Raw genomic sequence first — 22,814 nt, forward strand, 5'->3', positions numbered from 1 at the left:
AACAAATTATGTAACTTTAGAATCATAAAATCATGGAATGGTTTGGGTTGGGAGAAGCCTTAGAGCCCAGCCAGTGCCATCCCCTGCCATGAGCAGGGATGCCTTCCACTATTCCAGGCTGCTCCAAGCCCTGTCCAACCTGGCCTTGGACACTGCCAGGGGTGGGAGGTGTAGCTTTACCAGTCTAGTGTATTCTTCAAGACAGAAGTTACAGTTTCACTCCCAAATAAGCCCAGAGCTGCCTATTTTTCCCTTGCTCAGTTTTGATTTGCCTAAAACCATATACCTGGGTAAGAATTTGAGAGAGACACAAAGGCCAAAACCACCTCAAGGTTCCCAGGTTTCTGTGGCCAGCTTGGCCACAACCTTTGAGGAGGACACACTTGGAAGAGCATTGTACTGATTAAAGACAAAATACTTAAGTATAAAGGTGGTTTGATGTTAAATTCCCTGAGGTTTTTCTGACAGGTCTCAGGATGGCCTCATGAATGGGCTGCTGGCTCCAGGTGAGATGGAATGACAGGGAAGCCCCAGGTGGTGGAGGACAGTTCCATCTGCAGACAACAGACCCAGCCCAGCACCAGTGACGCCACCACAGCTGGGGTTCCCCTTTCAGTGCCCCATTTGTCCCCGTTTCTCAGACCTGGCTGTGTTCCTGGCACCCCTGAGATCCACCCTACCACATGGATCTCTCCAAGCTCAGGGCTGCCTGCTCAGGGAGCTCTGTTCCCAAACATCTCCTGACAAAACCAGGAGTCTTTTGCCTTGGCCTTTGTTGCCTGATTTCAGGTTTGTGGGGCCCTCATGGGTTACACAGCCATCGGAAGAACTGCTGTTCCTGTGGGGTTTGGTTTCTCTAAAGGTTAAGGAGTTGCCGTGTCCTGGCTGTGCCCCAGGGCCTGCTCCTCGCGTGCTCAGCAGCGCTGTGTTTGTGTTGCCATGGGGAACTCCTGGGAATCCTCCTGCCCCTGCCTCCCACCCCTCCTCGTGAGAAGGGCCCTGTGTAACCTCCTGGCTGAGTCACATCCCCACACAAACCTGTCCACCCCAGGAGCCAGCAGCCAGCGAGGGGTGAATTTACAGCTCCAGGAAACGTCTGCTCGGCTTTGCTTCCAGTGAGCACCAGAGCAAAACCTGTTATGTCACCATAAGGGGTTGCACAATCTGCTGTTTGATGCCACATCCACCCCTGAGCACAGGCAGATCTCCTGGAAAACCAGCCCTGTGTGCTCTGTAGGAGATCACTCAGTGCTCAGGTGTCATCCCACTGACAAAACATGCCCAGGGGAATGGGAAAGGGCATTGGCTGCAGCCCCATTCCCTGCCAAAATGGGTTTTCTTCTCACCAACACAAACAGGCCAAGGCCACTGCTCCAGACCTCCCCAGGTCAGTGGGATTTATTCTGAGCATTCTCTTCTGCTGGTAAAGGAAAAGCTAGGCAGAGATTTCCAGCGGCCATCCTGGCACTACAGCCTGCCCCAAGGGCCCAAGGAAGAGAAGCTCAAGGCCACTCTCAGTGCTGGGTGTCCCAGAGCCCACCAGAGCAGGTCTCCAGAGCCCACCAGAGAAGTTTTCCAGAACTGTTTTCTGGAGCCCACCAGAGATGGTCTCCAGAAAATACCAGAGCTGGTTTCCAGACCATACCAAAACTGGTTTCCAGAGCTGTTTTCCAGAGATGGACTCCAGAGCCCATAACATCCATTCTCCAGAGCCCACCAGAGCTGGTTTCCAGACCATACCAGAGCTGTTTTCCAGGAACTGAACTCACCCCCAAGGCTTCACCCCCTTCACCAGTGCAGGGTGGCACTTCCATGTCCTTCAGGCATGAAGGTTCTCCCATGTGCTCTCCCTACAGCAATGTTTGAAGCCTAAAATAATTCATTTTCTAAATCCACCTTCTTATGCCTCCTAGGGATCACAGCTGGGTTGGGAAAAAATACTGTACATACAAAGCAGAAGAACCTGGATTAAAGGGAGGGAAAATGAGAAACAAAGGATTACATTTCTAGGTATGGGGAAACTCTGTGTTGTTGGTGTCACATTATGTATCAGAAGAGGGGTTTTCCTGCTTTATTATTCTCCTTCCACATTATTTTTAATAACGTTTAAGGAACTTCCCTGCTTTATAAGGAATCCAAGATTAAAGGTAGCAAAGACTTATCCTGTGCACTGTCAGTCTTCTGAGCTGCCCCTCACCATCGAGCTGCTCCACATATCTCCACAAAAAACTGAAAATAGCCCATAAATTATCAAAATAAAACTGTCTGGAAACAGCAGGTGACAAATATAGTTTTATTTTTTTATCATCTGGTAACACTGTGATAATATAAACTGTATAAAGCATGATAAAACTCTTCCATGAAACAGAGTAGGTACATATTATAAAATAAAAAATACAAATATTACATTAGGAAAAGGAAAGATGACATTTAAAAGAAAATATTAAATAATATAATGGTACCAGTTCCTTTCTGTATTCCAGAATTTATGGAAAATGTTTAAATTATGCAGCACTAAGATAAGTTACTTTTATTTTCTCTGATGATTTTAAACATGCACTAACTCAAACAGAAATAAAACCTATTGATCAATACAGGAAATGTTATTTAACCACAGAACTTTGCATGTAGACTTGGACCAACCTAGGCTAGTGGGAGGTGTCCCTGCCCATGGCAGGGGGTGGAATGAGATCTACTTTAAGGTCCCTTCCACCCCCAACCATTCCACAATTCTTTGGTACAGTGGCCATTAAAGAAATGCATTGTAATTATTTCCCTTCCCAGGATTTACTGACTTTAGCAATTAAAGTTTTCAGAGGTGCAGCTGCATTTTCTGTGCATTTGCAGAGTTACAGCAATACTGATTGCGATGGTACTAAAACAATCTGTCTATGCAGTCTTTCATTCATCAAAGTACTAAGAATATATTTTTAAAATAGCCCTTAAGGCTTCACATTCTTACCTGAGCACATTCTACCAATCCCCAGTAAACATTGCCACTGTCCCTTTGCAGAAATGTGTTGTTCTAGTCATGCTCAAATGCAAAATCACTGTCAATTTATGAAGAAACATTCAGGTCAGAAACACACAAACTGACAGTAATTTAACATATGGCTGCCAGTAGCTCAAGAGTTCAAGCAATGTAATTTTGAGGATTAAATAAGAAAATATCAGAGGTTTAGTTTTCTGCTGAGTGGTACAGACAGTCTCATATAGCAGTAAAGTGGATTTCAAATTTTTTTTTTCTAATTCCATCTTACCCTTCAAGCTATGCCCAGTTTACATCAATTAAAAATCAATTACCCTCCCAAAAGAAACCAGTGTTTACAATTCTATAAGAAAACACAAAGACACTGAACCCAATGATCCACAGTTTTAAAAACAAGGATCTCAGCCTACTGAAATGTTTTCAGCTCTCAAAAAAGCAGTACAAAATGCATTCACAAGAAGACGTTCTCAGGAGTGTCGCACAGCCCTGTGAGGAGCAGGGATGCTCCACTCAAGTCCTTCTGCCTGCAGTTCCAAAGGCACGAGCAGTTTCTGGGCAGGGCAGGGCCAGGCACAGCCTCTACGTGTGGTTGTTGTTGTTGAGGTTGCTCTTGTTGAAGAACCTCCTGGCCTCCACGCTGCTGAGGGACACGGAGCAGCGCGAGGGGTTCTGCTTCCTGTAGTTGATGCTCTCCACCATTGCCTCCTTGATCACCTGCAGCGCCAGCAGCAAAGCTCAATTTGAACACTTTGAAATGGACAGAAACAGCCCCTTCTCCCATTAACAGCTGCTGCACCCACTTTTAGCTCCCTTCCATCACTGAGCAGAGGGATCGATGAGTTTTAGCACAAATAGTATTTCTTGAGTGTATAAAATACTAATTTTAATGTGGTTAGTAAAAATATGAGGGAGGCCACTAACACCAAAGTCACACAAAAACACACAGTATTTAAAAAAGCCACAGTGAAACTCAGAAAGGTAAATCCAAACATTGAGAAAATCCATATTTCAAGCATGTAGAGAGTAATTATTATGTTGAGAAAGATTAAATCTTCACTTTTAAATCCTTTGTGCTGATGTAACAAGTTTTCTTCACTGTATTGATTAAAACCCCTGTATCTTTATCTGGGATGATCATTATACTTGTCAGTCCACAGATGTTGGGATCATGATGTCATGTCTCAACAACTATCAATTACAAATAATTATTACTGAGTTAGCTGATAAAGAAAATTCCTTCAGAGGAAACTTACAGTGTCCTTTTTGTCCAATTAGACAAAGAAACCCTGAGTGGAAAGTCCTGCACATCATGTTTACATCTTTAACAGTGCCCTTTGCTCAGTTATCCTGAATGGACTGGGATGGTAAAATGGCAAAACCAAGGCATGAACTGAATGAGAAAATCAGGCAAACACTGAGGCAAAGCCCTGTATCTTCAGTAGGGCAGATTTAGGGCTTTCCTCACATCACCCACTTCCCAGCCCCTTTAACCCCCATACTCACATCCATGTTATTGAGAGTGTTGAACTCCATGAGGTCGTGGAGCCTCTTGAAAGCCTCGTTGGGATACTGGAAGTTGAAGGTAGAGAAAGGTGTGTCTGGATCATCAAAAATATCAAAATCTGCAAAATCCTTCTCTTCTTGTGTTTCTCTGGGAACACCTGCACAGGACAAATACAAAAATTCCATCCAAATGTTAGGGCTGAGGATTTATTACCTTATTTTTAATGGCTCCTCTGAATTAATTCCCTAAGGACTGCAGACAAAGCTGCTTTGAGTTGTTTCAGAGGTAAAACATTCCCAGTACATAACCACCAAGTGATTCCAGAGGAACAGGTAGATTCAGCATCAGGAATTGTGAGCTCACCTGGAGCTTTGTACTTCCTGAAGTCGATGTTGGCCAGCACAAAGTGGATGATGGTTGGACAGTCTTTCTCTGAGGAGGTGTCCTTGGGTTTGAAAACATAGCACTCCTTCATGCCCTCCCTGTCAAACACGTTGGGGTCTATCTTGGGGAAAGGAAGCTTGTTCATTTTGGCCCATTTTTCAGCCAGCAGGATCTCCTGGAAAGAGGAAAATGTTTAAATTATGCAGCATTGACTCTTTCTTTTCCTGGAAAGAGGAGAAAGACTCAGGTGGCACAAAAGCTTCCACTGCAAAGTCGGGAGGTTTGCAGAGACGGGGATCATGTGGGGTGGTTAATGTAATCCATAAATTATTAGATCTCCAACACAGGAAGACAGAGGAGGCCCCAGGATGGTCAGAGGGATGGAGCAGCTCTGCTGGGAGAAAAGGACAGCTGGGATTGTACAGCCTGGAGAGGAGAAGCTTTGGGGACACCTCACTGTGGCCTTCCAGTGCCTGAAAGAGCTGACAGGAACCATGGAGAGAGACAATTTCCAAGGGATGGAGTGACAGGACACAGGGAATGGCGTCCCACTGGCAGAGAGTAGGTTTAGCTGGGATATTGGGAAGGAATTGTTCCCTGTGAGGGTGATGAGGCCCTGGCACAGGGTGCCCAGAGCAGCTGTGGCTCCCCCTGGATTCCTGCGAGCATTCAAGGCCAGGCTGGATGGGGCTTGGAGCAAATCTGGGCTAGTGGAAGGTGTGGGGTTGGATGAGGTTAATGTCCCTTCCAGCCCAAACCACTCTGTGGTTTTCAGGATTAATCAAGTGGATCTCAGCAGGACCAAGTGAGCACCTCACTCACCCTGCCCAGGCTCTGCCACCTGCCACATGAGTCACAGGAAGGAACGTGGTCTGCCCCAGAAACCTGAGGGTGAATTTACAGAGCTGACAGTGAGGGAAAAGCCATCCATAATTTTACTTTGCAAAGCAGCACCAGTGCTGTGGCAACCACTGAGAGCTCCTAAACACTTGTTGTACACATTGCCACACATTGTTGCACTCAGAATTAACTCCCACACTCAGGGGCCTCTCAAAGCACACTGTGTGAAGAGCTCTGGAGAACAGGCTTCTTTTTCCTCATGACAACCCAGTAAACAAGATAATTTGTAAATAATGACTCAAAAGCATGTAATGAGGGTGTGTGAGAGGGAGGAGAGGGAAGGTTAAACATCTTTAATCTTGGTTTTCAATGAAATAGGACCCTTTTTTGGACGGCTGTTTTGATACGCAAGAGATTAAGAGATAGTGGGTGTAAAATGGTAAACCAAGGCTCGAGTCATTGAGTAAAATATTAGAGTGCTACCATAGATACAGGCCCACTTCTGAAGTGGCATTTGCTCTTTGCAATGCACCAATGGGACAGAACTGGTTCCTGTTCTTGTCCTCTGCCTCAGAAATACACCTGTGTCTACCTCAGCACACATCCACTTGCACTCCAGAAACAATTCCCTTCAAGAGAGGTTCTGGAAAACCTGAGGCACCATGTAGTTTTCCCACCATTTTTTTATCATGTTAAAGGATTTTTTGCATTTTGAAAATTATGGTTTAGAGAAAAACCTTCAGGATACCACTTGAGTGCTCATTAATCTCTCCATGTTCCCCAAAACAACCCAGAAAATTGCAGCTGACAATGACAGAATGCTAAGGGTAGCAGGGGTGACCATATACTGCCTTTTGCATGGGCTCCGCCTGTGGAATGTTAAAAAAGGGAGGAAAAAGATGTTTCAGAGGCAATGGCAGTGCTGTGTCAGCAAAATTTAGCTGCTGGGGCAAACACTCTTGACAAAAAGGAGATACATTCTTACGCAAACAGAGTATTAAAGGAAAAAACAGACTCTGGGATTCAGTCATTTAAGGAAAAACAAAGGAACATAAACACTAGGAAGTCTTCTCAGTGCTCTGCTTTCCCCAGTAGCCCCAAGAGACCTAGAGATTACAGGAATTTCTCCTTTTTATTCTCCTGTAATTTTACTTTGCAGTTGGCAGCACTGATCTCAAGCTCATTTTCCTAGCTGTTGCTTTCTAATGTTGTTTTGGGAGTTTTGTCACTCCATAGCAGCTGAAGGAAAAGAATTCTCCATTTGTTGTAACTAAAATTTGTCTGTAAAGCAACAAGGAATGCCTGCTGTTTTTCAAACAGGAATGTTTGAGTTCCCTTAAAAGTGAGCTCCCTTAAAAATTATTTTAAAAATCCATTTGGGTTTGAAACAAACTATGCCCCTTTTCCGAGGATGGTAGAATCATTAGAGTTGGAAAAGACCTCCAAGATCACACAGATCAACCAAATCCCACCACACCCACTAAACCACAGCACAAACTAAGAACCTCACAGCAGTCTCTGAAGCGCTGCTTTTTCTGTAGCAGCTACTAAAAATGATCCATGTAAAGGCTTTGGGACCAGCTGGAGCTGTGTGGATGTGCAGGTGGTACAGACTGACAGCTGTGCTTTCCACACCTGCTGCAGAAAACAGCCATGGCACTTACTCCCTGTTTTCTTGTTGCCGTTTTGCTCTGGTCTGGATGAATTTAACATGGATGAATTTAAGATGGATTTTAAACCAGGATTATCCTGGTGAGATGTAAATGAACAGTTAGCCCTGATTCCAAAAGGTTATTTATTTAGCAATCATGAGATGAGACATTTCTGCAAGATGCTGACATGAAACCATCCATTTACATCACAGCACACAGAGGAGAGCAGCTGGGTGGAGGGAGAGGACGGCAGGGAAAATGACTTAATTGTTTAATTCTGACAGAAAATAAAACTCTGCAATCAGTGCCAAAGCAAAACTTCCATAAAAACAATTGAGCTTCTGCTTCAAAGCAAGTTCATGATCCCTCTTTGTGCCAGTTGCCTCATGGAAGGCATGTCAAAAGGAACTGAGGTACAGGGCAATATTCTGCCTTGACGTGGAAAGAAATATTCCAAAGCTGCAGATACAACAGCACCAAGGCCTTTCTGGGACCATGTGGAATAGAACTGAGTCACCCTAAACCCCTGAATGCAGGAAAGGAAGGGCCTGTGTCACTTACTTTGAAAGGAGGGCTGGAATCACTTGGCCTGGCCGAGAAATCGAAGGAGATGATGAGATCCACACCTCTCTGGGGCCTCAGGATGAGCGGGTAGGGCAGGTTAAAGGTCAGACCACTGTCCACAATGTGGATCTTCTTGCTCTTCACATCCAGAGGCTCATAGATCCTCTCAAACTCATCAGGATCTGCATGGAATATGGAAAATCCAAACCAAGAAGGGACATCTGAGTTAAGAACTGAGGTTCTGATGAGGTCTCCCCAGATTCTGGGGACAGCATGCAGTTTGAACTGCACAGTGTATCCCAGGTAAACACACCATGAATTCAAGTGTAACTAAAACTCTTGAAAACTGGAGAATGAGGTGAAAAGCCAGAACTGGAAGGGCCCTCAGAAAGTTCATTAGGTAGACCCAGAGGAGGTGAACCGAAGGGAACAAACACCCAGGTTTGATCCCAGCCCTCCCACCTTCACTCCATCATCCCAAACAATCCATACACAAAGGAAAAGGTGTATGGGATGTCAAGAGACATATGGGGGTGTCAGAGGATGGTCCCAGACTCTGTTCAGTGGTGCCAGTGACAGGATGAGGAGCAATGGCCATAAACTGAAACACAACAAGCTCCACCTCAACACAAGGAAGAACTTCTTTCTTTGGAGGGTGCAGAGCCCTGGAACAGCTGCCTGGCCCAAACCTATTCTCCCAGGTTCCCTCCCAACCCCACATCTTGTGCAGCTCTCCCAAATTTACCCAAAAATCCTCAATGTGGCTCTGCCCTCCTGTGACATTTGTCTGTGCCTGCTTCTGCTCATTAAATTGGGACTATCAGGTCTTGTTTTCCAACCTGCACCAGACCTGATGACCTCACTCTCACCACTCCAGCAGGAACAAAGAGAAATAGTGACCCATATCCATAATTCAGGCACTGGACAGAATTCCCTGTCAGCTGTTTGCTGCTGGCGCTGTCCCAGTGTGGTATCCACCACTCTTTTCTCTAAGCCCAACCTGATGATGTTTCCCTCTAACCCCAACATTGCCTCAGGTACAGCTCAGGAAAACCCAATCCATTTTCCCTGACTGTCTTCACAGTTGTCCAGGTCTCTGGACACTACTAAACTATCCCTGCTGTACTTAAAAACTTTTCCCCTGACAGTCTTTTCTTGTTCCGGACCTTACAAATATTTCCAGTGCATGGTTTTGCTTTTTAACAAAAAATCTATTTCTCATATCTCTAGAGGGCAGTGTAATGTAAGGAATGCTGGATAGAAAAATGTAAAAATATAATTATTTCTGCTATAATTGAATGTCCTGGTACCTACTTATTGACAATTATAGTAATCTGGGAAATAAAAGGATATTTTTGAAGCAAAGAAAATCTATCAAAAATAATTAACTCTTGTCCCTGTCATTTCAGAAGCAGTATGTTGTGAGGACCAAACAAAATCTTAAAACAGATTATTTCCTTTTTTATTTCTGCTGTTGTTTAGAAGAGGATCCTTTCCTAAATAATAAGGCACCATTTCCCACTATTTGCCTTGATTTCTAAAGGAGAGAACACTTTTAAATCATTGCCTATTGCTAAAGGGCTAAGTGTGTTTATAAACTTATTTTAGGACTTACTTTAGATGTATTTCATAATCATGAATGAGCATAAATGAATGAAAATGTATCAGTATTTATCAAATTCATCACAACTCAAAAAACAGGAAAAAACCCACACTGACTACAGTTCCCTCTATCATACGTAGACCAATTTGTTTTTCCTCTTCTTGTTTAAACAAGTCAAACACAATTTAACCCTTGTTCTCACTAGAACTTCTAAGAAATTGCAAGAATATTTTTGTTCATGTTTCATCTTTTCTTATGTTACAAAAATTGAATTTGAAAGATCCTTTAATCAAGAACAGCATTAGCTATAATAGTGTTTGTGATGGGAGTGTTATTACTGCCACACAAACTTCCTCCCAACACTGAAGAGTGAGATGGATCCTACTGCTTACAGCCCTCATGACCCTAAAATCAAATTTATCAAAATAATCTTACTGTATTTTAAAGGAGAAAATGTTTTCATGCTGTCAGTAAATTTATAACAGCCATATAAATGGGTTTTACTAATCACAGTCTTCTTAGAATCCCAGAACCCCAGAGTCTGGGACATGAATTTTCAGCCTTTTAGGAAAGATGCATTCCTATTGCCAGCACCTTCCAGTCCCTCAAACAGCAAAGTGGGAGAAAATGGGAGGATGTGGCACTTGGGGACAGGGTTTAGTGGCAGTGCTGGGTTAATGGTTGGACTTGATGATTTTAAAGGCTTTTTCCAGCTTTAACAACTCTGTGGGTCTGTGTTTAGCAGCCCAGCTCCATGTTTAGCCAGCTCAGTCCTGTCAGCTTCCCAGCAATGGGATTCACAGACAGATATTTGTTAGGAATAAAGAGGGCACATCCTAGAGACCAAATTTGCCACAGATGGCAGCTCCAGTGGGAGGAGGGCAGATCAGAAGGCCACTTGCTACTGACGTCCATCCACTACAACTGTTTCCATAAATACTGAAATAAGGAAGCAGGAATTAGGGGTTATTTTTCCCCATTGTTATGCACTTGGCATTTTCTCAAATTGTTCTAGTGTGTTGTAACATCAAGAAAAGAAACAGAACAACTCAGAGTTCACAATGAAATCACTCCTGATGAAATAAGAAAATGTTTAGCATGATTTCCACAAATAGCATCTGTGGAAAAGCAAAGCCAAGGGTTTTTCTTCCAGACCAAGCAGCTGGGATCTCTGCTGCAGGCACTGCACACCCTAAATTCAGTAATGACTGTAAGACTGCCCAAGGTCAGCCACAGTTCATTCTCTGTAGAGTGTCTGGGACAGCTGGAGATGGAAACTATTATTGATATCCTTTTTGATTCACTTATTTCTCCTTTGGAGTGTATGGCAATAAAGGAGAGTAACTCTTAAAGCAATACAGACTTCCCTCTGCACTCAAGCTGACAGGTAAACTGCCAGTGCTAGGAATAAATGTGCACAACTTAAATGCATCCAGTGCCACAGTAATCTAAGGATTTAAATTTTACACCACAGTCTCCTTTCTATCTGAGCCTCTGGGCTTCCCAGCTCTTCCATATATTAGGAAAATTCCCAGCCTTAAAATGTGGATACACTCATCACACTACTGAACGATTACATTTTATATTAACTACTGACATTTCAAGGGGTTTTTAACTATTTTTGACTACAATATTGCAACCACTCACAGCTGTCAGATCTGAGTTGTAACTGCAGGTTTAAGAATGTGGGCTTTGGCTAACAGCAAAAAACTGCAGTCATGTCAAACTTTTCCCATTTTAACCCACAGAAGTTTCAGGCACTCCAAAGTAATTGTGTCAGAGGTGCAGAGTTCTGTCAAACCAGCATTTTATTTCCATCTAAATCAAATCCCAGGAAGCTGACAGTTGATTCTGAAGACTATCCACGTGTCTTAATTATGCAAAATTCTCATCAACTGTCATTTTTTCCAACCATGAATTTCCTACCCACTTTCCTGCCTCTTTTCCAAGTACTGTAAATATTAAGACTACCCAGTTGTAAACACTACTGAGATGACAGAAATATTTAGAAAGTGGAGTCCAGATGGAAATTACTCTTCAAGCCCTGCAAGGGATTTGTTACATTAACAAATACACATTAGAGCATGGCTGCTACTTAAGCTTTTAAATGACATCAGGTATTTACTGTTGCTTAACGAGCAGTTGGGAAAATCTCCTTCCTCTGCATAGCAAATGAGGGCTGAGGAGAATGGTGCTGTCACCAGGGATAGTTGGTTGGGCTGTGCTGGGAGGAACAGCCTGGAGGGACACCCCCTTCAGAGAGGTGTAGTGGTTATTTGCTTGATGGATCACAGAATCATGGGTTGGAAAGGACCTTGAAGATCACTCAGGGAAACCCCCTACCATGGGCAGGGACACCTTCCACTATCCCAGGTTGCTCCAAGCCCTCTCCAGCCTGGGCTTGGACACTTCCAGTGCCAGAAGAACACTGAGAAATTTGCCTTTCACTGAGCAGATTGCAGTGAACACTAAAGCAAAGGCTCTAAAAATCCTAACCAAGCACAATAATTCTTCACAGCTACTGTTCCACACACCACATCCCTCATGGAGTGAGGGAAAACTATGAACTTCTTTTGCAAATTCCTATTTTTCTGAAATTCTTATTCTCTATCAGCATTCTTGTCTAAGCCAACATGAAACATGGATGCACCTGCACATCAGGGACCCTGGAATGGGAGAGTTTGTCAGGGGGAGTCACACTGGGAAGAACACGGTGGCAGCAAAGTAAGAATCTATCAGTGCCAGGGCAGGGTCAGGCTGGAGATCAGGAAAGGTTCTTCCCCAGAGGGTGCTGGCACTGCCCAGGCTCCCCAGGGAATGGGCACAGCTCCGAGGCTGCCAGAGCTCCAGGAGGGTTTGGACAATGCTGCCAGGGATGCACAGGGTGGGATTGTTGGGGTGTCTGGGCAGGGACAGGGGTCAAACTCCATGATCCTGGTGGGACCCTTCCAAAATTCACCGATTCTGTGATCCTACAAGTGAAGAAGTGTGTTACCTCCAGGGGTTTTTCAAAACACAAAGCAGATGAGCTACAAAGGTGATGCAACAGGGAAGCCCTGCAGAGGAACAAGGAAAGGTTTAATTTCCACCAGCAGGCTTAGCATCAATAAGAGCCAAGGAACAACCTGGATACCCTTTGGAGAAGGCCAAGACAGTGAGAAAGCAGATGTAACAAAGGGCACCATGCACAAAAGTAGTTTGCCTCCCTTCTACCAAACCAAGAGCCACTGTCCCTCCAGCGGCTGTCCTACACACTGTGCCGAGGGACAGGGCAGGGAGCAGACAGAAGTCACCACGTGGTGCCCTTTGAGCCTCCCACTCCCCTCACAAGCTCCACTGCTGGACAATTCCCACGGAGCTGTTGTGGCCCTCCCGGTGTGACATTACCACACTGGGAATGCACTGCCTCTGCCTTCATAAATAATAGTGTTCTGGGAACTGACCTGCCACTGCTGCCGGCTCCTCCTCCTCCAGGGACTCCTGGGTGAGCAGCTCTGCCAGAGGGGACAGGGGGTAGCAGCTGTTGAGGTTCAGCCCCAGCATGAAGTTGTGCACCTTGCCAGCGCGGCCCTCGCGCGTGTTGAACAGGGCGCTGTCCCCCACCAGGGCCATCAGCATGCGCTGCACCCAGCTCTCCTGGCTGCTCTCCTGCAGCCTCCCCTGGCTCTCCTGCTTGGCCTCGGCGCCCTCCGTGCCTGCACACAAAAATGGAAACACCCAGCAGTGTAACCCCACCATTGTAGTGGCTATAAAACAAAGGAGCTACGAAAATACAAAAGTTCTTTCAATGAGCCGGGAGTGCAGAGAATTCATCCTTTCAACTTCACAGCCCAGTGAAACCTTTCATCTACCAGAGCATGGCTTTCTCTGTAAGCTCGGGGATAGACCTGAGCTGATAAGATCCATACTTGATGTAGACATAAATTCATCTGGATGTGCATTGACAGCCTTCTCCATCTCTCCTGCCTGTTAGAAATCCAGCTTTGCTCAGGAAAGCAGAGTTAATCAGCATAAAGGATAATGCTGTAGCATGGGAATTCTAAAATACTTGAAATTATCATTATAGTAAACTGTAGACTACAATTAATATCTGGCTTTAATTAACTAAAGAATACAATGAAAGATCGAGACTTAGATGTCTACAGTTGGAGCTCTCACAGTAAAAATGAGCTGGACTGGCACCACTCTCCATTCATTTACCTGCCAATACTTGAGTTTTTGAGGGTGTTTTGGATAAGAAAATAATTCAGGCTCAAGCTTGATACATTAAATTGAGCTTTTAAATTTGCCTCTTTAAGCCAGGGTTTAAAGGAGCTGAGTTTTACATAAGTAGAGAGAAAACAAGCATCAGAGAAGTCCAACATCTGTCACATTCTATAGAAGTGAGAAGGATTTCCAAGTGTTTACAATCCCAGATTTGTTGGTTGTTCACTATGGCTACAAACTAGGAGAGAAATGTGTTTGGTGCTGGCTGTAGTGTTTAAACAGGAAACCCACAAATAAACACAAAACCTGGTACCACCTACGGTTTTACACATAACGGGAGCTGAAGAAGCAATCACTGAGCTGAGCTAATGACACAATTCCCTGTCTCCCCATACAGGATTGTCTTTTCTTCTGTAGATCCTGAAATCACAAACAGCTGCATTCTCAACTTTGCTCTACTTGCTAGAAATAAAACTCCATTTTGCAGGTGAAAATCACCCCAAAAATATAATCAAATACAGAAAGCTGACTAAGGCACCAGAAATCTCCAGGTGCTTTAGATTCTTAGAGGTAATTGTCAACAGAATCTTTTCTTCCCACTGCCCAACATTCCTTTTGTGGCTGTGCCTCTTCTGGGCACCTGGATTTGGGCACTGTTACAAACACTGTGCCATGCATGAGGAATTTCCTGTATCAGATGTCATTTGTAAAGGTGCTAGAAGACACTTGTGAATGATGGAAACACACATTAAACCATTCCCAGGTAAATATTTGATCACTAAACCCTTGAAAACAATGAACAGTGTTGGTTTAGGGGGCTGTCAGCAATTCCAAGGTGCCTCTGAGCTCAGCAGTTTGCTGGAAACAGACTTCTAAGGAACTCTGGCCCAGCAAACCACATTTTTTGGGATGTATGTGGAATTCCAGACAGCTGAGAGAATCAGGAGACATGAAGAGAAGCCCAGTACCTCCTGGGGTCTCCTGTTCTCTATTTTGCTGAGCCACACAAAAGCTGATGGAAAAAGGAAACAATGAAATGAAATCTGAGCATTTCCTTACCTTTTGGATGCTGTGACTCATCTTCACTGTCTGAGCTGTCATTGCTCACAAGGTGCTTTAGCCTAATATTTTCTGTTGAAAGAAATATAAATTCCTTTAAACTGCTGGGGTTTAATTGGCAGAAGAGTTAAGAATTTCAAAACAATCTGAGTCATAAAATTCTCAGTCTTTGTAACAGAAAATACATCTGAAGAAGACTGGGTCTGCTGTGGACATTAGAATGTGAGCAGCAGGTATTGGATTCAGCCTGCAACTTTTAGCCTGGAAAAGAAGATGCAACCCTAAAGCAGTACCTCCCACTCCCCTCTGCATACCTGACACACTTTATTCACCTTCATTAAAATGTAAATGTTTCGCTTCTGTCCTCTCAGTAGCTCCTACTGAACTAGGAAAATGTTACTGTGGTGCCAAGGTGGCACTGGGACATCTCCAGCTCTGCTCCAGACTGTAGTTCAAGTCACATAAATATTTTCACACCTGATCCCACTTCAAAGAGTATTTTTTAAATGATATGTGAAATGAGTCACAGATGACAAATAACATTCTGTGTCTCACTATCTTTCAAAACCAAACTTTTCCATGATCACAGTTATTGACAGGGATCCTCTATGAGGAGGTGTTAACACCCAGGAGCTGTATCAGAAATCAGAACCTGGATTTACCTGGTCTCATTCTCATCCACAAAGAAGAGATTAGCAAGTAGCTGAATTCCATCCATTAGGAGGCAGACAGAGGTTATTATTTAAAAACTATCTCAATCTACATTTGCTCTTCTTGCTCTTCAGAAAGGTCTGGCTGTCTAGGACAATTTATTTATTGGTCAGATCTTCCCCTGTAATGCTGTTTTTTCAACAGGAAGCAAAAGTATGAAAAGCCTTTTATTGTTAACTACATTCTCAGATAAAACTCAATGAAGTCCATCCAAACCAAGCCACAACTCTTTCTTTACAGTCACCTTGTCATTTCTCTACCAGGAGTGAAACCAAAACCACTCAATTTGCAAGCAAAGGACCAGATAACCAACAGGCTGTGGTTAGAATGGAGAAATTTAACAACCCAGAGGTGAGAAAATTCAGGTGCATTTTGCTAAACCCTTCAATAGCCCAGTGTCAAAAGACTACACGAGTAACTATTAAATACTTGTCAGCTTCTGCTCTCAAAAATCACATAACAACATGAAGAGAAGATTCTATTAACTACCAGAAAAGAGCTGGATAGATTCATGTGACTTTCAGCAGCTCTGAGAGACCAGAAACAAAAATGAAAGAAAAGAATGAACATTCCCAGTGCTCTTTCCCCACCTCAGCAGCATCCAGCAGTGCCAGCAATTAAAGGTAATTAATTCCACATTCTTAAATGACTACAAGCAGTGCCATCCTTCCACAGAGGGAGAATCTTGCTAGTAATTGCTCTGCATAGTGGAATTATTTACTAATAGTACCTAATTCTTCTTCCATGGTGGGCCCTTTATTCTGAGAATTGGAGACACCAAGGACTCTGTTAAATAATATTGAAAATGCACTGCCCCAGACACCTGAAAGAGAAAAAAATAAACAATGAATGGTGATGGGCAGAAGGAAAATAAACTCCACATATTTTAATAAGCACTATTGAAGCAGTTGGTTGCTCTTTGAACACACCTCTGAGTTTGGAGCAGGCCAAGTCATAAGCTCAGTTGTCCAAATTAGAAAGAAAACCCCACGGAAATTAGAAATAAATCAACAATGCCAATCCATATCTGTGAAAGCTTTCAAATGAATGTCTTCCAACAAACTGAGAGCTCCACTTCCTGTCTCCACACTTTGTGTGACTGCATTTAAAAGTCCATGAACTACTGAAATTGCTTTTCATTTTCAGTCTCTTTCTGTCACATACTCACCCATCAGGAAATGCAAGGGATTTTCAGCATATTTCTTCACCACTGTCCCCATAAAAAACTTGCTTCCAAACAGATCAGGAGACATGAAAGTGCCATACTTGGCCATTCCAATTTCATATGGACTGAACTCCACCCAGTCTGCAAAGTCAGAAACAAAACTGCTCAGTCAGAAATCTCAGGATGAAGGAAAATGATGGAGAAATGAACCAAGAAAAGAAATTTTAGTGACATAGGAAGCCAAATAACCATTAGGAATATCAAATCAAGGTCAGTGATGTCCCAGCAGGGAAAGAATCCTCATTTCTCTTATCACAATAAACTTTGGTGAAAAGAATGAAGTTGGAAACCCGAGGTATAAAAGGAGAGATTGCAAATGAGGGAACACTCAGTAACATCTGGTTTTCATCCCCTGCTTCAGCATGGTTCCCTGCCACATGTGGGTCTCAGCTCCAAGCTGCTTTTCCTTCACTGCAATTCCACCAAAAATGGAGAGCAGTGACAGAGGTGGCACAAAACCAATTACTGAATATCCCAAGGGTTGTGAAATATTCTAGCAGAGGCATTTGGATTCTACCCAAACCTAAAGTTTCGTGCAAAAGCCCATATCAAAAGTAAGGCTGAGAGGCAGCTGATAAACTTATCAATTCAAACATTGCCAAAGATCTCCTTAGAAGTCCATTTTATTGAACAGAGAGCTCAAGAAAAATATGGAATAAGATGTTCAAATGCATTTTCTCATCTTAGCAGAAAATATCAAAAGTGATGTGGATTCTATTAATGGAGGCCTTTGAAAATGGATCTTAGCTGACTTGGAAACACTTTTTTTTTTTTTTTAATACCAGTGGAGTTGCTTCCATCAGAGAATTCAGTTCAAAAAGGGAGCAAATAACAAACAAAACGTATCTTCTCTTTTTATCATTTCACCCATTCATCTATTTCACCTTCCCTATTTTTAGCAGGGGTTGATTTGACTGGAAATAAACCAGAAGTAATTCTGAAACAGAAAGGTGAAAGAGACAGCTTGGAAATATCCCCACATGTCATCCACCATCAGGATATTCCTGCTGACGTGTGGAGCAGAAGGTGAACACTTGTCCCGAAAAGGAAAGATTTCATCATGACTGCTGGGAGTTTCATTTCAGGTAAGTGTAATGCTTATCTGAGCTAAGTCAAATACAACATCCTATTTTCCAAATAAGTCACCCACAAATCTTCACATTCACTGGAACAGAAGGTAATTCCATTGAAGTCCCAGTCCAGGAATCTCATATTTCCTTTTAGCTGTATAAACATGAATTGGCAGATATGTGTGCAGAACCAGGGTGACAGCAAAGCTGAACTGAGAATTAGAATTAATTTGTGTTAGACCATCTCCAGCTTGCATTTGCACTGAAGGAGATTTCTCACATCACAAAGCCTGCTCAGGGAAACAAAACTTCTGCCTTAGAATCAATGTAAATTAGGAAGTGTAAATATTTCTGTTCAAAATTTACTAGAGCTCTCACATCAGGAAAAGCTAAAAGGGGGAATGAAGCTTAAAATAAGAAGCAATCAAGATCTAGCACCCTCTGTTATGAGAGATGTCAGCCTCAAAAGGCAAACCCCAAGGTCCACTTGCACAGGGAATATCTTTCTATAGAGCAAAGTAAAGCTCCTGATCTTGCTTATAGGAAGACATTATTAACAGAAGATCATTTTGGTTTTAAAACAGTAATCCAGTTACAATATATTGAAAAACAGAAGTTCATCTAAAACCCAAAATACTCCTACTTTCAAACAAAAAGATATCAGTTTCCTAAGTAGCAAAATTAAAGACACATTTTCCCATGAAATATTCAGCCTAATTTACAATTCCTCATTTTCATTTCCAACCCAAATTTTGACAGCCACTTCTCCAAATAACTATTTTAGGAAATACAGTGACATTGTATTTTAAGCAAATGACAATGATATTTTAGGAAATGATATTTTAGGAAATACAATGAGGCAAACCACCTGGCACTTCCCTTTCCTGTATATAACTATAGATGTACACATCCTTATCTTAGTGTACATCTCCCACAACTGGACCCACTCTCAACTGAAGTTACCAGAGGGGATTAAAACCTATGGAATAAATACAAGTGAAAGGGGTTTTTTTTGTGTTACCAACAGCATTTCACACTGGGCAAGAAGTGAAAAAGAGGCATTATACCTAATTTGTTTGTCCAATTTTAATCACAGAATCATTAGAGTTGGTAAAGACCTCTAAGATCCTCAAGTCTAACTGCTGATGTCACCCTTCTCTGAAAGAAGGTGACTGAGGACATTTTCCTTTTCTTGTTTGATATCCTAATTTAAACACCTTTTCCCCTGCTGAAGTCACCAGGTTTCTCTTTGGCTTGGCACTCCTACCTGAGTATGTCATCACCTATCCCTGAGTAACTTCTTATCACCCTGTCAGATTCCCAGAAGTCAGATGCAATTAGTCTCAGATGCATTAAAAAGAAAAAGGGTTTTTTAACCAGCCACACACCTCCCTCCTTGCCACAAGTGACTCAACACAGATTGGGAACACACCTGCAAACATCAGCTCTGAGACATCTGGCTTGACGTGCAGACAGGTGAAGAGTGGCAGAGCACACTGGGCATTGTTGACCTTCTCTTTCATATTGCTCAGAGTGGTGTCCATCCTCTGCAGGGAAAGAAAGACATTGGTCCCAAACACATCCTGGAAAGGCCTGCTCATATATATACATATATATATAAAGGTAAATATCAATTTTTTTTATTTTATATAAAGATCTGGGAGTCTCCTCCTGTCAATGAAATTTGATAAGAAAAGTTTCTTACTGATGCGTCAGGTTCTGATTTAAATTAAACATCTGTGCATTTTTTTCATCCCTTGGTACACAGGGACTTCTAACCAACCTCACACAATCTTTAACACCCCTTCAGCATCAGAATTCTATACATCTGCCACTAAATGCTGTGTTGCCTCTTTTTCAGTGTTTTAAATTGTTTAAAACTCATTATCAGTGTAGGGATAGAAGTGTATAAAACACATCTGCAAATCTACTGACACATTTCAATCTCGCCACAAGACCAAATCCAGCTGCTGCTCACCTGACTCATTTGAACTGGAAGTCTTTGTGCTTGATTCAGCCAATTAGGAATTTTCAATTATAGAATACAACAGTGAAGCTCTCCTGTTGTCTTATTTTCAAACAAAACCAAGGGGATCTTTCACGTTGATGTTAGTACTTTTTAAAGCAAGTGTTGTTTCTTATTGTCACAGACATGTTTTATGAAAAATCCTTTCCTTAGGATTTTTTCTCCTGAGAAGTTGACAGGCCTCAGGAACAAAATGTAAACAATTGTTATCTGCTGCTGTGGAATGCAACAGGTGCATCTGTGATTGGTCTCATGTGGTTGTTCCTAATTAATGGCCAATCACAGTCAGCTGGCTTGGACTGCCTCAGTCAGTCACAAACTTTATCATTCTTTTTCTATTCTTAGCTAGCCTTCTGATGAAAACCTTTCTTCTATTCTTTTAGTATAGTTTTAATATAATATATATCATAAAATAATAAATCAGCCTTCTGAAACATGGAGTCAGATGCTCATCTCTTCCCTCATCCTGGGACCCCTGTGAACACCGTCACACTTATAGCAAAATGCGCACCCTTTATTAGATGTCCCTAAGGTAATTTCAAAGAAATAGTAACAATGGGAATGATATAAGTGTTTGTCAGCTTTAACAGCATCAAACAGTACTTTTTTAAGCAAATGTTGCTTCTTATAGCAAAATGTCCACCCTTTATTAATTGCAACTAAGGTAATAAAAAAAAAATAGTAACATGGGAATTATATGAGAGTCTGACAGCTTAAATGAGCACTCACATCATGGATCAGTGTTTCCCCTATGAGCATGCCAAAGATGTCAGTGAAGGTGACAGGCTGCCCTGAGCTCTTCTTGTTCCACAGAGCCTCAATGTAGCGCTTGACCTTCTGTGGGGTGAGCAGCAGCAGGGGGTTGTGGCTCACCGAGTGCATCAGCTCCTCATTGATCTCCTTTGGGCCCTTGGCTGGGAAGTCAGGGTGGGAAAACAGAGTTGACATATACCTGCAAGGGCAAACAGGCTCTGTGAGCATCAAACTTGCTGCAGTGTCAGCTGCCTGGAAGCAACATGAAGCTCATACATGAGCTGATACAGGTACTGATTAAATCAGGTTCATTAACTCTCCATTTATACAGGAAATTTTAGTCTCCTTTTTCTCAAAGCACAGAAAGCTGAGCAATATGTTCTAAATATAAGCACAGGATCAAACACTCAACATGCATTTTCCATAATGTGTATGAAGCAAATGATTAATGCATTTTTCTCTTTAAGGGATAGCAGACAGAACATGCTAAGCTGAAAGAAGCTCTTCAGTTAGCATAGCTGTGTGGCAGACTGGAGGTGCTACAAGGACACATGCAGCTCTCTCCCTGTAAGAGTTACCTCTCTGCCCTCCAGTTCATTATCACTACTGAAAAATTCCTAAAATATCTCAGTGTATCACAGAATACCACAATGGTTTGGATTGAAAGGGACCTTAAAGCCCATCCAGTCCCACCCCATGCCTTGGGCAGGGACACCTTCCACTGTCCCAGGTTGCTCCAAGCCCTGTTCAGCTTGGCCTTGGACACTTCCAGGGATGCAGGGGCAGCCACAGCTTCTCTGAGTACCCTTTGCCAGGTCCTGCCCAGGGAACAATTCCTTCCCAATATCCCATCTAAACCTACTCTCTGGCAGTGGGAAGCCATTCCCTGTGTCCTGTCACTCCATCCTTTGGAAATTGTCTCTCTCCATGTTTCCTGTCAGTTCCTTCAGGCACTGCAAGGCCCCAGTGGGGTCACCCCAAAGCTGCTCCAGGCTGCACAACCCCAGCTCTCCCAGCCTTCCCTGCCAGCAGAGCTGCTCCATCCCTCTGCCCATCCTGGTGCCTGCCCTGGGCTCTCTGCAGCAGCTCCAGCTCCTCCCTGTGCTGGGGCAGCTCTGCAGGTGGGGTCTCACCATGCTCAGGGGCACAGGGGCACGATCCCAATCCCTCCCCTGCTGCCCAGGCTGGGGCTCAGCCCAGGGCAGGGGGTTCTGGCCTGAATATGGCCCCAGTTCCCAGGATATGTTGCTTCCATAATCAACAGAAGCACAGTAACTACAACCTGCACAGAGAGCTGGCTGGCTGTGAGGATGAGGTAAATCATGAGTTTGTCACTAAGAAACAAGCTTAGCTTTACTGCAAATAAAGCTCAGACACACGTGCAGGCAGCCCTGGCTTCCATTTGGTTGCATGAGGCCACACCAAGACAGGCCCTTCTAATCTGTGAGAGGCTCATTTACTATTATTTACCCAGTGACCTGGCCCAGGTACACATGCCTTACACTCCTGGCACAGCTCTGAGACACATACAGGGTCAGCCTGGCCCTGAGGTCATGCCCAGCCATCTGTGTGACAGCACAGCCAGCCCTGTCCCACGTGGGCTGCCAGGGCTCCATGTGAGCTCCTGGGTGCAGGGAAAGGGGGATGAAGCTGGAGGAGTCAGCACAAGGTTGAAGCAAGATGGCAGGAAAGCATCGCTCCAAGGTTAGGCATGCAGCTGAGGGGACAAGTAAAAACCTGCCTGTCCCACCAGGAAAAAAAAAGAAAAGAGAATTATTCCAAAAAGACAGACTGCATGGAAAAGAAAGAAAAGGAAGGGAGTGCCAAAGTGTCAATTTATTTATTCATCAAGCAAGGAAAGACTGAAGGATGACATCAGAGACCAAAGACAAATTTGTGCAAACACAACTGTCTCCAATCTGTTTCTGACTGGAGCAGTTCAGATAATCTAATATAAATGATAATCTCACTATTTTAACTCAGATTTTATAGGTTTACATTAGATCACCTACGCATTCACCCCTGGGTTTTTCCCAAAAAGGACCTCACAGCCAGCAAAGTGACGTCTGTCCTGAGCAGGGACTGCAAACCCTCCCCTAGAAACACAGGTAATGTTTTAACACCACATTCCAGTGCTCTTCATCCACCTTCTGCTTCTCACAGCTGTGACACAGGTCCATCCATCTGTCTCAATGGACCGTGATAAATCTTTCCCCACCACCAGAGAC

The 22,814-nt window shown here is 43.3% G+C and overlaps 1 protein-coding gene across 1 annotated transcript in view; it reads right to left on the reverse strand.

The window, feature by feature from the left end:
* Positions 1-2,314: 2,314 nt before the first annotated feature.
* PLA2G4A (phospholipase A2 group IVA) overlaps positions 2,315-22,814 on the reverse strand; it is a 68,127-nt gene continuing 47,627 nt past the window's right edge. Inside the window, exons 10-19 of the mRNA XM_058808567.1 lie at positions 20,563-20,785; positions 19,240-19,354; positions 16,681-16,818; positions 16,243-16,335; positions 14,802-14,873; positions 12,980-13,231; positions 7,931-8,115; positions 4,857-5,052; positions 4,493-4,650; positions 2,315-3,703 (exon numbers count right to left, since the gene is read on the reverse strand). Coding sequence (XP_058664550.1) covers positions 3,569-3,703; positions 4,493-4,650; positions 4,857-5,052; positions 7,931-8,115; positions 12,980-13,231; positions 14,802-14,873; positions 16,243-16,335; positions 16,681-16,818; positions 19,240-19,354; positions 20,563-20,785 — 1,567 coding nt within the window. The 3' untranslated portion in view covers positions 2,315-3,568. The remainder of the gene's footprint in view (positions 3,704-4,492; positions 4,651-4,856; positions 5,053-7,930; positions 8,116-12,979; positions 13,232-14,801; positions 14,874-16,242; positions 16,336-16,680; positions 16,819-19,239; positions 19,355-20,562; positions 20,786-22,814) is intronic.

The sequence above is a fragment of the Ammospiza caudacuta genome, chromosome 7, assembly GCF_027887145.1.
Source record: "Ammospiza caudacuta isolate bAmmCau1 chromosome 7, bAmmCau1.pri, whole genome shotgun sequence".
Lineage (NCBI taxonomy): Eukaryota > Metazoa > Chordata > Aves > Passeriformes > Passerellidae > Ammospiza > Ammospiza caudacuta.